At 44.5% G+C, this 15,904-nt stretch overlaps 1 protein-coding gene across 1 annotated transcript in view; it reads right to left on the reverse strand.

The window, feature by feature from the left end:
• NWD2 (NACHT and WD repeat domain containing 2) overlaps positions 1 to 15,904 on the reverse strand; it is a 715,806-nt gene that overhangs the window by 111,182 nt on the left and 588,720 nt on the right. Inside the window, exon 5 of the mRNA XM_086964001.1 lies at positions 12,451 to 12,595. Within this exon, the coding sequence (XP_086820127.1) occupies positions 12,451 to 12,595 (145 nt within the window). The remainder of the gene's footprint in view (positions 1 to 12,450; positions 12,596 to 15,904) is intronic.

Consider the following 15,904-nt stretch of genomic DNA (forward strand, 5'->3'; position numbering starts at 1 on the left):
TGAAATAGCATTGCTTAATGGGGATGTGACAATGTTCGTGGATGGCTCATTTTTAAGACATGAGAATGGGGGCCTGAGTGCTGCCTATGCTGTGGTTACATTGACAAAGACCATAGAGGCATCATACCTAAGCGCGGTGAAATCTGCACAAGTGGCGGAGCTCATCGCGTTAACCAGAGCCTGTAAGAGGGGAAAGAACAAAAGAATAACTGTATACACCGACAGCCAGTATTGTTACGGGGTTGTTCATGACTTCGGCCAGTTGTGGTTGCAAAGAGAATTCATGACTTCCTCCGGCACCCCTATCAGAAATGGAAAAGTGGTGCATAACTTACTGGAAGCTATCCAATTGCCCAAAGAATTGGCTGTGGTCAAGTGTGCGGCTCACAGATCAGGAAATGATGATGTGACCGCCGGTAATAGATACGCTGACCAAATGGCACAGTTTTGTGCCCGACATCACATGTCTCTCCAAATTGCATTGTGGAGTGGAAACAGCTGCCAACTTATGTTGTTTGAGAATGTGTCAACGTGGGAAGAACTAAAGGAGTTGCAACAGGCTACAGACAGGCAAGAAAAAGGCAGGTGGGCAGCAAATGAATGCGAGTTGAGAGAGGATGGTGTGGTGGTAAATTCGGCTGGGGTGCCTGTACTGCCTGATAGCTTGGTGGACCCCATGGTCAGAATGATACATGAACCAACACATATGGGAAGAGACGCTATGTGTCGGGTGTTTGAACAGGTGTTCTGTAACTCAAGGTTCAGGAACCAGGCGGAAAGGTTTTGCCAGAGGTGCCTAGTGTGTCAGCAATTTAATGCAGGAAAGAAGACTGTAGTAAAACAGAGTACCATTGGGAAGGCAGTAGGTCCCTTTGTGAGAATGCAGGCAGACTTTGTAACCATGCCAAATTGCAAGGGATATAGATATATCCTAGTCATAGTTTGTCTGTTCTCCAGGTGGGTGGAGGCTTACCCAGCAAAGAAAATTGATGCCTTAACTACAGCTAAGCTATTGCTTAGGGAATTGATACCTAGGTATGGAATCCCAGAGACTATCGAAACGGACCAAGGTGGGCATTTTGCCAACGATGTGCTAGAAGAACTCTGTAAAGCATTCAAAATGAAGAAAAGAATACATTGTGCCTACCATCCAGAGGCTTCTGGAGTAGTGGAACAAATAAACGGCACCCTGAAGTCCAGGTTGGGAAAAATGTGTGATTCCACAAAAATGAACTGGATAGAGGCTTTACCCCTTGTGCTGATGAGTTTGAGAAGTATCCCGAACCGAAAGACTGGCCTGAGCCCCCATGAAGTGTTGATGGGAAGAGTGATGCGGCAGGCATGGGTACCCGGACACAAACTGCTAAGCATTTCTGATGATATGGTGCTAGAATACTGCAAGCAGCTGGGTGACCAAGTGCGTTCTCTCTCTCAGCAGATTGGAGAGACAGAAGACGAGTGGCCAAAGACTCCAGCACACAACTTGCGACCAGGAGATTGGGTGGCGTTAAAGAAACACACCCGGAGCAGTTGCCTGAAACCCAGGTGGGGAAAGCCACGACAAGTGATCCTCGTCACTACCACTGCTGTAAAGTGTGCTGGTGTACCGAAGTGGATCCACGCCAGCCACACGAAGCGGGTAGCTGGAGAAGACGCGACTGTAGCTGAAGGCAGCTCAGCTGAGGAGGCTTCCGAAGAGGAGAGTCCAGAACTAGCTGACATCGAACTGCCGAGCACCAGTCGAGACGTTGAATGGTATCCCGCCGACGACCCGGTTCATGATCCAATACGAACCAGGAAGTATTCCTATTTAGACAGTGAGTGGGATAGTCCAGGTGAGCTAGAAATAGACGAAGCAGATCAGGTCCGCGAGAATCACATCACACCTGATCAGGAAGTAGGCCAAGTAGGGTCAGATCAAGGCATCGAGACTCCTCCTGGAACTCCGGAGTCGGGAAAGGGACAAATAGTAATTAGAGCTGACGTTCATGCAGAAGAAAACGAAGAGATCGAAGCGCATGAACAGGAACAGATAGAAATAGATCAATGTGCTCAGACATCTGAAATAAAACCAACTAAACAGAAAAAGAAAGTGCGGTTTGAATCTGAGCAGGGTCAGACTAGGGACCAGGCAGAAGAGATAGATGAAAGACCTGGAACTAGCCAGTCAGGTAGGGAAACAGAAGTGCCACAACAAAAAGTAAAAAGAGTGCACGAAGAAGGGCAAGTTTCCTCAACTACTGGGAGGAAAGGAGGCAGAAGTGCACCTCGATACGTAAAAAGACTGAGGCTCAGACTAAGGACAGCCGCAGACAACGACAAAGACCGAAAAAGGGCTCAAAGTGAAAGAAGGACAGCCCAAGGAAAATCGCTGAGAAAGAGCGACAGAATAAAGAAACAGAGCAAACAGTATCGAAGCCCTGAGTGGACTTACTATGTGTTGGAAGAAATAGACGAACCACACCACAGTGGCAACAGTGAAGACGAGTCCATTGCTGATCGGAGCTCTGACGAAGACCCTCCTTGAGAGAGCCCAGAAGTGAACCTCTGGTACAAGGAAACGAAGAGGGGTAGCGAAAGCCACCTGTAAGCTAAAATGTCTGATCCGAGTGTCTCTGGGAGATCCAGATGTGGGTGTCTAAAAACTTGCTGTAAAGTATGCTTATGTAGCGTAGCTGTGCTAATAGTTATATGGATAGGACTAACAATCTTCTTACCGTTTATGATAAGTAAGAATCCTAACCTTTCCCCTACTGAACCTGAGGCAGTAGATGTAGGGGCTGACCCGACTGCAGAAACACCACGAAGCTTAGAAAGACGCGACAAACTAGTAGGCTTGACACACACACGACCTAAATTAGAAGCAACAGATGAGGATGGACTATATTTTCACAAAATGAGAAACAGGACACATCTAAATGTCTTTGCTAACTTGTTAGTGCATTACGTAGAAGCTATGGAAATAGAAGACTGCTATGTCTGCATGAAGCTACCTACCTCAGTAGCTGAAGGTGTGACATATCATCACCTACCGTTAACCTATGGAATTTCCTGTAGTATTTTAGCTAGCTTGTTCTATAGAAGCACCTTGCAATATTATTATTCAAATGATGACATAGTTTTTTCTGAACTTCCTGTTAGAAAACACTTGAACCGTGTACATACTACAAGTGACGTGACCCGTTATATGGGAGAATATTTTCTGACTATAGGTAATATAGATTTAAATGAAGCAAGAGAATCTAATCTGACCTGTTCTCTGCAAGAGCAGGAAAAGATGTTCATAAAGATGGCAGACAGAAGGAGAGAAAAGTTTCAAAAGAAAGCAAATGACGAGAAAGATAGAGTCCCTAGGTGGGCTGAACACATGGATAACACCTCGCAAGGCGAAGCTAATCCTGCCTTGTTGCTGGATTTTGAACGAAAGGGGAAACTTTGTATCCATAGGGAAAAGACAGAGTATTATAACAATGAATTCATCGGTTCCAGCGAGTGTGAACATAATTACAAGGTAATTGGAGGTTGGGGTTTCAAAAATGGGTCAGAACCTGTGTTTCCCGGAATATATTATATATGTGGGAACAAGGCGTATTTCAAATTGCCGGATCACTGGTATGGAAGCTGCTACTTTGGCATTGTTTTCCCGAAAATATACCATGTGAATAATGCAGCTGGAAGCGACGAAGAAACTAATGGCTTAGTGCGTAGTAAGCGCGAAAGTGTAGGTGAAGTTATAGGTGATATTTTCAGTGCACTGATACCTGGAATGGGGGTAGTTCTGAACACCCATAGAATCTGCAAATTGTCTACAGTAGTGGACCGGTTATCAACGGACACTGCTGCTGGATTCCTGCTGGTCAATACCGAAATGGTTGCGATCAGATCAATGGTTTTACAAAACCGTCTTGCCCTTGACACCCTATTAGCAAAAGAGGGCGGAGTCTGTAGAATGCTGAAAGCGCAACATTGTTGCACTTACATTCCTGACAAAAGTATCGAATTAAAGCAATATGTGAAGAACATAACTAATTTGGAAAAGGAACTCAAACCATTGGAGGTTGACAGTGCCTGGACAAGACTGACTGGAGGTCTCTCCTCTATAGGTAGTTGGTTTGCTAACCTAGGTAGAAACCTGTTGTGGAAAATAGTGATGCCAATAATTGTGATAGGGGTGATTATATTGATTATTTTTATCTGCTGTAAATGTCAGAAGTGCAAAAGGAAATACACAGTAAATCAGAGAGGGGTGAAAAGAAATATTGATGAACTGGAATTAGAAGAGGTAAAGAATACCATCTATAAAAAGGCGAAAAATCACCACTATCATAGAGAAGCTGAAAGAAAACTGAACAATAAATTTATTGAAATTGACATGAGTGATGTGGATGAATGAGAAAAAGTTGGCATCTGTTTCCATTATGTAGTGATGATAGTAAATATCATCAAAGAGGGGATTGATGGAGCAAGGATTTGCACGTGAAGCGCCTTGCCCCGTGCAAGAACCTCGCTAAATGTATAACATTACTAAAATTCATTATTGTCGTTTATTACACGTTTTTCCAAACACGCGGGTGTCCCCGGATGCTTGCCTGTATGTCTTTTCCATATTAACGAAGCTTGCGCTAAGGAAAATGGCTGCTTCGCTGAAATTCAGTCTGCGCATGCGTCGGTCATACCCATGTGATGTGACGCACTCGCATTCTGGAGGGAGTTCTGTGCACATGCGCATTGTTGCTAATATGGCCGCTTGACTCTCACCACGCTCTCTGCTATTGCTGCTGCTTCAGCCTATCTGTCTTTTCGCACTAAAACAGTAACGCTATAGTCATTATAAAATAAGGGATGTTTAGAATTTCATCGTGGTATTAAGTATGATCATTTTATGTGTGATATTAATTTGTTCTCGCTTACTTTACATGTACCGCGTCTTTGTGGGCTGGGGCATACATGAGCAACGCCATGCTGAGGCTCCTCTGAACCCCGTCACGTGACTGGGGAAATTCCTAACTGCGCAGAAGCTGAAACCAGCCAGCTGGCTCCTGAAGCAAAATGCGCCTGGGAACCCGTCCCGAAGATGCAGTCTTGCACCTTGAACTATCATACACTGTTGCTATATGCTGTACACTTGTATTGTATTATGTATTCCTATGCCTGGGAACGTGAACCCAAGGGGCGGGTGTGCAAAACTGAATATTAATGATGAGAAAGCCGAACTCTAGGAGGTGGTAATGACCGCACCACCTCTCCTGACCAATCATAATATGGGAAACTGTCACTTGCAACATTAGTGGGTGGTCTGAGGGACCCCAAAATGGTATAATTACCCTAGTTTAGCTTAGGAAAATTGTCCGACTTGTCCGAGTAGCAGACCTGTCACTGACCCTACGATCTCAATAGGTGTCCAATCTGAAAGTGCTGCGGAGCACTTTGTCCATATTTTCCACAAGCTCCTAAGGGGTGGAAATTCCTAAGTGCTGGCGAAGCACTTTGCTGGGAGATTCGAAAATCCAATCGGGGTTTCTGGCGGATTACTTGCAGAGAGGGGTAACGCAGGCGTTGCTGTCCGAAGCTGTGGGTGTTGGTCGTTCCCTGGGAGGCCCAGTCCTTTGACCCGAACCTGAGGGGTATCCTGTCCTGATCTGTCCGTGGGTTGTACCTGTCCGCATTCTGGTGTTCCTTTTCCGAGGGTCCTTGTCCCCGTCTTCCCATCTGACCCGTGGCCAGGGTTAGACTTCAAATCTGAATTAGGTAAATATTGGGTGTGGGTTTGCGTATTTTCTGTAGCCTGTTTTCTCTCTCTCTTCTCTCTTTCGTATGATCTACTAAAGCACTATTACCTGTGATATTGCTCTATTGCCGTTGCTGATTTAGTTTTGTTCCTTCTCTCTCCCCCCTTCCTTTAGGAGCTCATTGATTTTATCATAAATAATAGTATGTTCCCGTTTTTCCCTTTCCTTTAGTTGATTGCAGTGAACTTAGAAAGAATAGTTTAAGGATTAAGTACATGTTTAGGTCCCAACCTTATACCTCGTGCCTTAGTTTAACGTTGCAGTGATTAGTTCTGTTCCAAATCCTACCTCTAGTTTTTCCCATATATCTTAATGGTCGTGATTTTCTTTGTGCAAAGTTACCTTTTGATGTTGATATTAATGTTTGACATAGTGTTCTGCATATCGCTTATTGTCTTGGCATCTTCCTTTTGAATTTTCATATAAAGTGTCAAAACTTCATCAGGTGTCTGTGGTCATTTTACCGAAAGTGGATAAAATATATGGACGTAAAGAAATGTTTTAAGGTCCTGTCTACTATTTTCCCTTTTAGCTCTAGGTCCATCGAAAGTTTGTGCCTGTGGTAAGTCAGGTGCATGGTAAGCAGAGGTAATTCTGAACCATTGATTACTCATAGGAGCGTGCCAGGATTTCACCCGGTTCACGAGAATCACTGATTGAAATTAAATGCACGCCGGGGCCCAGTGCGTGTAAGAAATTGGTGACCCGGGTGAACTGCGCGCTCTATCAGGGGCTCCCGCCTAGAGGGCATTTCCGTAGTCGAGTCTGCTGCTGACGAGGGCCTGGGTGACTGTCTTTCTTGTATCTGTCGGGATCCATCTGTATATCTTGCAGGGCATGCAGAGACTGTTGAAGCAGGAAGAGGAGACGGCGTTGACTTGCTTGGTCATTGAGAGCGTTGAGTCGAGGATGATTACCATGTTGCGTGCATGATCAGTGGGCGTCGGGGCTGCCAGGAGTCGTTCCAGGCTGAAGGGTTGGAGCCGAGGATGCGGACCTCCGTCTTGTCAGAGTTCAGCTTCAGACAGCTGGTCTTCATCCAGTCGGTGACGGCCTTCATTCCATTGTGGAGGTTGGCTTTGGCTGTGATGGGGTCCTTGGTGAGGGAGAGGATCAGCTGAGTGTAGTCAGCATAGGAGATTATGTTGAGGTCATGCTGTCGTGCTTCGTGTGCGAGCGGGGCAATGTAAATGTTGAACAGTGTCAGGCTGAGGGAGGATCCCTGGGGTACGCCGCAGATGATCTCGGAGGCTTTGGAATGGAATGGGGGAGGCGGATGCTCTGGGTTCTGCCGTGGAGGAAGGAGGTGGTCCAATCCAGAGCCTTGTCTCGAAACCCTGTGGCATGGAGGCGTGCGCGTAGTGTGCGGTGGCAGACGGCGTCAAAGGCGGCAGAGAGGTCTAGGAGGATGAGTGCTGTGGTTTCGCCGTTGTCGAGCAGGGTTCTGATGTCGTCGGTGGCGGCGATGAAGGCCGTCTCGGTGCTGTGGTTTCTGTGGAACTCTGACTGGGAAGGGTCCAGGATACTGTTTTCTTCGAGGTATCGGGTTAGCTGTCTGTTGACGGTTTTCTTGATGACCTTGGCTGGGAAGGGGAGCAGAGAGATGGGCCAGAAGTTCTTGAGGTCTCTTGGGTCTGCCTTAGGTTTTTTGAGTAGGGCGTTGATCTCTGCGTGTTTCCAGATCTCTGGGAAGGTCGCGGTCTCGAGGGAGAGATTGTGCAGGTGGGGTGCGATGGTGCTGCTTGCTATGTTTAAGACGTGGTGCAGGAATCGGTCCAACGGAGAACCTCTGTTTACAGTTAACAAACCCCCTTCTGGAGGGTTACAATTGGGTTGTTTTGGTAGCTGACCCTTTTTCTAGAGCACCAACAATATATGGGACAATTTGCTACTCTCTCCCTTACATTTTGTAGAGTGCCCTGTTCTCTTTTAGCCTGGCTACCAATTTCCTGTTGTTTTTTCATTGAATGCCTAATGGTTATCCCTGTTCCAGGGAAAATAACATTCACCTAGACCACTTGCTTTAAGCAGGCGGTAAAGGTTAGCTGGGTGGAAGGTGCAGGACTGGATTGGAAGGAAAACAGTTTGGAGAGCAGGGCTGGAAAGGAGAAAAGGGTGCCATGGCAAGACGGAGCATAGCATGCTCTTCTCTTGCTTAATAAATGCAGAAACAGGAACAGGGACAGGGACTTGACTGCTCTTGTAGCCAAAGCAACATCTGATTTTAATGCCCTGACTTACCAGCTGGTATTTCTGGGTCTGGTGTTCATGTGAAAACCAGGTGCAGGAACATCAGGCCAGTCATGATCAGGTGAAGCGATATTCCACCTGGGCATTTTATTCCACATGACTCATAATGGGGGCCATAATGAGGAAAAACTCAACAAAACATCATCACATTACAATAATGTAGAACAAATACACAACAGAAGACAAAATAACAGAAAATATCATTACCACAACAAAGTTCCACTCAACAAATAAAAATGCTTTGTGATTCTGTTCCATGTCAGAACAGATAACACAGAGGGGACTGAGTATGAAAATCTATCAAGCTACCAATGGTCTTCTACTGAGTGTCACCTAGATGTGTTATCAGTTTATAATCAATCATTTGCATTTGTAAAGCGCGCTACTCACCCGTGGGGGTCTCAAGGCGCGGGGGGGGGGGGGAGGTCAGTGCTCAAAAAGCCAGGTCTTGAGCTGCCTTCTGAAGGAGAGGTGGTCCTGTGTGGCGCGCAGGTGGCTGGGAAGAGAGTTCCAGGTCTTCGCTGCCAGGAAGGAGAAGGACCTGCCCCCGGCGGTGGCCCTGCGGATGCGGGGCATGGCTGCCAGGGCTTGTCCTGTCGAGCGCAGAGTGCGAGGAGGACAGTAGAAGAAGAGGCGGTGGTTGATGAGCTTTGGTCCGAGGTTGTGAAGAGCTTTGTGTGCGTGGGTGAGGAGCCTGAAGGTGATCCTCTTACTGACTGGGAGCCAGTGAAGTTTCTTCAGGTGTCCAGAGATGTGGTGGTGGCGGGGGATGTTCAGGATGAGTCGCGAGGCTGTGTTCTGGATTCGTTGAAGTTTCTTCTGTAGCTTGGTAGTGATGCCGGCGTACAGAGTGTTCCCATAGTCCATGTGGCTGGTGACGAGGGCGTGGGTGACGGTCTTCCTGGTGTCTGTGGGGATCCAGCGGAAGATTTTGCGGAGCATGCGGAGGGTGTTGAAGCAAGCCGATGTCACTGCGTTGACCTGTCTGTTCATGGAGAGGGACGAGTCCAGGATGAAGCCGAGGTTGCGGGCTTGGTCGGTGGGTTGGGGAGTGCTGCCCAGGGCGGGGGGCCACCAGGATTCGTCCCAGGCGGTGGGAGTAGGGCAAAGGATTAGGACCTCCGTCTTATCTGTGTTGAGCTTAAGCCGGCTGTCTGTCATCCAGTCCGCTACTTCCTTCATGCCTTCGTGTAGTCTAGTTCTTGCTGAGGTGGGGTTGTTGGTGAGGGAGAGGATGAGCTGAGTGTCGTTGGCGTAGGATATGATGTTGAGTCCGTGTTTGCGTGCGATGTTCGTCAGGGGGGCCATGTAAATGTTGAAGAGGGTGGGGCTGAGGGAGGATCCTTGTGGGACGCCGCAGATGACTTCAGTAGCTGTAGATCTGAAAGGGGGGAGTCGGACTCTCTGTGTTCTTCCGGAGAGGAAGGAGGTGATCCATTCCAGGGCCTTGCCTCGGATGCCGGCGTTGTTGAGGCGCCGTATTAGAGTACGGTGGCATACCGTGTCGAAGGCTGCGGAGAGGTCCAGGAGTAAGAGTGCCACGGTCTCTCCCTTGTCTGTCAGGGATCTGATGTCGTCTGTGGCTGCGATGAGGGCGGTCTCGGTGCTGTGCTTAGCTCTGAAACCGAACTGTGAGGGGTTGAGAGAGTCGTTGGATTCTAGGGCGGTGGTGAGTTGAGTGTTGATGATCTTCTCAATCACTTTGGCGGGAAATGGGAGGAGCGAGATGGGCCAGAAGTTTTTGAGTCCAGTGGGGTCTGCTGTAGGTTTCTTTAGGAGGGCGTTGAGTTCGGCGTGTTTCCAGTTTTCGGGGAAGGTGGCTGTGGTGAGAGATGCGTTGATGACGTCTCGTAGGTGGGGTGCGATGATGTTGTTGGCTTTGTTGAAAATGTGGTGCGGGCATGGGTCGGATGGGGATCATGAGTGGATGGAGTTCATGATGTCGGTGGTTTCCTCGGTGGTAGTTGGCTTCCAGGTGTGGATGGTGGTGTTGTCGGTGCGGATTCCGGAGGTGGGTTCGTGTTGGATGTGGCGAGGCTGTTGTAGATATCGGTGACCTTGTGGTGAAAGAAAGTCGCGAGGGAGTCGCAAAGATCCTGAGAGGGGGGGATGGCATTGTTTTCAGCATCGGGGTTAGAGACTTCCCTGACGATGCCGAATAGTTTCTTGCTATTGTGGGCGTTGTTTTCGAGCCTGTCTTTGAAGGATGATTTTCTTGCTGCGCGGAGGAGTTGGTGGTGTTTGCGGGTGGCGTTCTTGAGAGCAGACATGCTCTCGTCGGTCTGATTGAGGCGCAGGTTTTTTCGTGGGTGCAACATTCTTTTTTGGAGTCCTTGAGGGTGGGGGTGAACCAGGAGTTTTTCTTGTGGTTGTTTTTGTGTACCTGGGTCTTCAGGGGGGCCAGGAGGTTGGCGCAGTCTGAGATCCAGTTTGTGAGGTTGGAGGCCGCTTCGTTGGGGTCTGCGGTGCTGGTGGGTGGGTTCTGGGAGAGGGCTGTGGTGAGTTGTTCGGTGGTGACTCTGTTCCATTGTCTTCTTGGTGGTTGTTGGGCGTGGTGGTGTACGGCGGTTTTTTTGAAGCTGAAGAGGACACAGCTGTGGTCCGTCCAGGATAGTTTGGTGGTGTGGCTGAAGGAGATGTGTTTGCTGGAGGAGAAGATCGGGTTGAGTGTGTGTCCGGCGTAGTGGGTGGGGGTGTTGACCAGCTGTTTCACTCCAAGGTTGGCGAGGTTGTCCAGTAGGGTGGTGGTATTGTTGTCGGTGTGGCGTGGAGATCTAGAACCCAAATACTGATTAACAGATTCAAGATTTATGAATGGCCCGCAGTATGGAATATTTTCTTTAGTTGCCTGTTTATGAGTAGCAGTGAGAAAAGGGAAATGTAGGGGAGTGGCAAGATGTGTGGCCATATAAATAGACTGGTGCACACTTATTTGGTTTGATTATAACAAACCTGGAGGCCTACAGTAATCTGCTCCTTCAAAAGAGAGTTTCAAGGGTTGAAAGAACATGTAACGCTTCATTATTCCATGGTAGTGCAAAGGGCATATTTTCAGCTGTAAAAAATGTTCTAAGTAGCGAGCACAAAATAAAAATGTACACGTGATGATGTTCTTATCCGCTGCAGCATTCCCTGAGGATTGTCCACGCTATCCTCAGGTGTATGAAGGGCCAGACAGACCTTTTATTCCATTGGCCATTTCCCTGGTGGGCTGAAGCCACTGGAAACCATTTTAAAAGCCCGTGGTCACGACTGTTACTTCTGTCTCTTTTAGCAGCTTAGTGAGGATACTTGCATGAAGCATGGAGGGGCTTCAAGTGAGAATGAAAGAGGAGGAGAAAAAGAGTTCAGACAGGGGAAAGGTAGATGGGAAAGAAAAAGAAAGAGAGAATGGATGGATGGAGGGAGGAAGAGAGAGCGAAAAAGAGCAAAAGAGTAAGAGGGAGAGAGAGGGACAGACAGAGAGTAAGAGAGAGAGCGCGAAGTGAGGAAGGTAGCGGGGCTTATTTGAGCAGTTTTGCTGGTCTGCCGTTGGTTTCCTAGCCTAGCCCTGGGGGTATGTATAGCCGTAAAGGTACGTAGGAATAGGCATGACAAAGTGCAATTCTTTTGTTCTTTATAACGTCTATACAACTTGAAAATGTATGTAAATTCTAGTAACAAGCGTTTGATGCATAAATTTCAGAATTTGACAAATACTTTATGAATCACCCCCTTAAATGTATGTGGTATAGTATACGATGGGTTTTATTTGGTGCTGCAGTGATTTGCGCTTTATTCCTTGCAGGATTAATAAAACGAATATTGTTGACCTGGAAATAACACAGTGTATGCTTTCAAGAGACAGAAGACAAAGAATTAGATTGAGTTGATTGAGAACGGTGAGAGTACTGGTAAATACCACAAGCCACATATTAATAATAACAGTAGGTTTGCATGACTTCCTAAATAATTTTTCCTTTTGATTGGGACTATAAAAGAAGAGTTAAAGTTAGTCCCTTGGATACAGCATTGACATCTTATTGAACCAGAAGGATAAAATGTTTTATTTCTTTCAATAGCATTGAAAGCCCTGATTTCCCAAAGTGCATGCGTCTAGATTTATTTGATGTTTTGCACGTTACTTCAAGTCTCTCCTTTTCAATGTCAGGCTTGAACATCCTTAATATGTCAGCAATGAAACATTTTCAGCTCTAACCACCTGCCAGGGGTATGTCAAGTGACTTTTGTTTCTGAGGTATACCCTCAGGTACAATTGTCACTCGAACAGCAAGTCAAATTGATTACAGGAAGTTGGTGTAGTTTTCACAAAATTATGAATATTTTCTCAAAAAAAGTTTGTGATTTGTTCCCATTCATTGTAGTACCCCTTGAGTGTGCACCACATGTATGTGTTGGAATTGAATGTTACCTGAAGACAGATATCTCTTAGTTTGGTTCAATTTCATTTTTCCATTTTCGTGCAGCATCGTAACAGCAGTCTTAAAAATCTTCTTTATCTCATCTGATATGTCTCTCCATTTCTTCTCATTCACAGAGTTTACAGAAGAATCCATCTGCAATAATCATAATCCAATATAATTTTAAATCATCTGTTACAACATTTTTAAATTTATAGCTGCTGTAGTCCATAAATTAGTATTAAATCTTAATGAAATTACTGCATTTCTCAACTTTTCCCACATACAAAGATATACATAAATTATTCAGTCATTTCAGTGCAGAATCGCAAATATTAACAGCTAACTACCATCAGATTGCTCTTGTGGATGCATTGAGAAAGATCTTAACAGCCAGCATACTTGAACAACTTCAGGAGTGGGCAACTACCAAAGGAACTATCACAAAAGAACAGGCAGGCTTCAGACCTAACCGGTTGGTGATGGATAACATTGCATTGGACAGACCCTAGTAGACAAATACAGTGTAAGAAAAATCACAAATCTTGTATAGTGCCTTCATTTATTTCTGGAGGCCATTCGACAGTCAACAGGCAAACACTCTGGAAGAAATTTAGCTCATTGGGCTTCCATCCGAACTTATTGAGACTACTTATAGCACTACATTCCTCTACGTGGTGTAGAGTGTTAATGAGAGGAAGGTAGGAGCTAACTCTAAAAATACTGACAAAGAATGGCCTGAAACAATTTTAAAAGGTACATATTTTTCCTCCATATGTCACATCTTATATTTGCATATCCTGATCTATGCATGTGATGCAGTTTTATTTGATCTTACCTCACTTGATCTATAGCGTAATTTGAAAGTTTTGAACGAGCACGCAGGGAAATATCACTTAAAAATTAACATCACAAAGACTGAAATGATGGCTTTTAAAGAAAGAATACACTTCAGGGCAGTTAGCTGGCATGTTAGGACACCCTTGGAAATGGTAAAATTATACGCGTATTTAGGAAAAGTATTTTTCCAAAATCTCGATAGTATATCTCACTACACACATTTAGGAAACAAGGCTATGGAGCACGTAGCTTTCCTGAACCAATTTAATAAAAACAAGAAAGAGGCATTTTAAGTATCTACAAAAAATATATCCCCAAGACTTTTGCCAACTCTCATATATACTCTTCTTTACACACCTTTAAGGCAAAGGAAATTTTTGGACCACTGTGATGGGAAAATTCTACATAAATTGGCTTCAGTAAGCCATTCAGTGCCTGTTCAGGTATTGCACCCTGAATTTGACCTTACGAGTGCCGATACCACTGCAATGGCAAATATAGTGTATTGGGACTATACCCTATGTCACTAAACAGAAGGCAAATGTAGGGATATCTTGAGACAAGAAATCTTTTTAAGACCAAAAAAAGATAACCTGTTTAATGAAAACTTAAAATTGGTCGTAAATAATTTGAATGCAAAATGGAATATTTATCCACCTAAACGGCAGCACAAATCATGCTCTGTTTTAAAGACTCTATCCACAGGCTAACCCACTTAAGTGACATCAATCATTGCATGAAGACCACACTTTTTAAATTCAATTGGCTGCTAGAGACAAAATATATTTACAAAAGTATTTATCATTCAACCTAGAACATGGAGTTGGGTGGTCTATACTATAACTCAGGCTAGAGGTACATCCTCTCAATGCCTATAAAAGCTGTTGGTATAATCTCACAGAATTGTGTGACTTGTGTCGGAAAGAATTCAGAATTTAAGACATAGGCTCAAAATCTGCCCTGCTGTCTAAACAGAGTGCCATGGCTATAGATCTCTGCTGTCTCTTAAGTTCAGAATAACAAATATAGAGGAAAAGCTAAGATTTATAAGGTCTCCACCAAATGAATTTGTGTGTTTCGATTTTTGAAATCCTTTTTGAAATTGTTTTAAATATTTTATCTGTACACTTGGCTCTACAGTTTGACTCAGGTAATTGTATCTCTTTTTATATTTTTGTCGGGGTGCTAATAAAATCTTTGAGTTAAATTGCAAACATTTAAAAAATGTACAGTTGCATGCATCAAAAGAAAAACTGGTTGCAAACAGGCAGATTCTCAGAATCTGCTCCTTTGCAACCAGTATTTTTGCATTTGGGATGCTTCATCTCAAATGCAAAAAATTTGCAATTTAAGTAATCTCTAAATTGCGATTGCATTTAAGGAATCGCAAATTGAGATTCCTTAAATGCAATGCATTAAAGTAAAAAAAAATAGCAATTTCTCTTATAGGGGGCGCAAATTACCATGAAGTTGAACTTCATGGTAATTTGCAAAAACTTTGAAAAATGCACTTCATGTTGCGCGCACACATGCCCTTAGAGTATGTGTGTGCGCAACATATGTGCACAGATCAATTTCAGGGGTGCAAAAGAGTGTTTTTTTGACACTCTTGCACCCTGAAATTGCATGCGGAATTTGTGAGGACCAATAGCACATGCAATTTCCCATTCATTCCTATGGGCCAGTAGGCCCATAGGAATGAATTGGAAGCCATTCCTTATTTGCAACTCACAATTTGCGAGTCGCAAATAAGGAATGTGTAGAAATCGCTATTTTTACAGTGATTCCTACATACATAGGCTTTTGCAAGTCCTTAATTACGATTCCTTAGTTATCGTAATTAAGGAATCGCAAAATCCTACCTTGATGCATGTGCCTGGTAGTCATAATTTTGAAATATGATGTCCCAAAAGTCCAGACCATAGACTTTATTTGGGTATAAGAGTAATTATGAGTTGACAGCCCTTACAGTGACCTGGAACTATATGATATTTTCCCTAACAGTTTTCACTAATAAAGTGCATACATATAAACATGTTCTTACTGATACTATTTTAAAAGTGATGTCTTAAATATAAAAGGGCAACATTTCAAAGCATTTATAGGTGCAAAAATTGGTTTACAAACCGTCAGTTGATTCACTTGATTGATTAACGAGATTGTTTTGCATGTTTCCCAATTATTAAATTTTTCATTAGTATACCTTTGCATAGAGGTTAAATATATTTCATATAGGATATACACTAACCATGCTATGTAAATTATAGCAAAATATTATGAATTCAACTTTACACATTTTAAATCAAAAAGATTTTTTTGCACATGTATATTCTCACCATAAAATACACTTGGTTTTCTGCATGGGCAAATTATTTTTCTATCTTAAAATAATGTTCCTCAACACACCCACTAATGTGAGGGGCTATCCCCTTTCCCATTTCAAATTGTAAAACGATGTACTCTTTGCCCTTGTCCAGGGAGTAAAAGGGTTAGGTTTGTGTTGAAAACACATGCATTTGTACGTTTGTGAGTGTGCACAAACTACCAGGCATCCCTACCATGTAACAGATACTCCCCACCTACTTGAGTGGACACACTTACATGTAAACGCCAATGTGAGTAAAT

Source organism: Lissotriton vulgaris, chromosome 3_2, assembly GCF_964263255.1.
Source record: "Lissotriton vulgaris chromosome 3_2, aLisVul1.2, whole genome shotgun sequence".
Classification (NCBI taxonomy): domain Eukaryota; kingdom Metazoa; phylum Chordata; class Amphibia; order Caudata; family Salamandridae; genus Lissotriton; species Lissotriton vulgaris.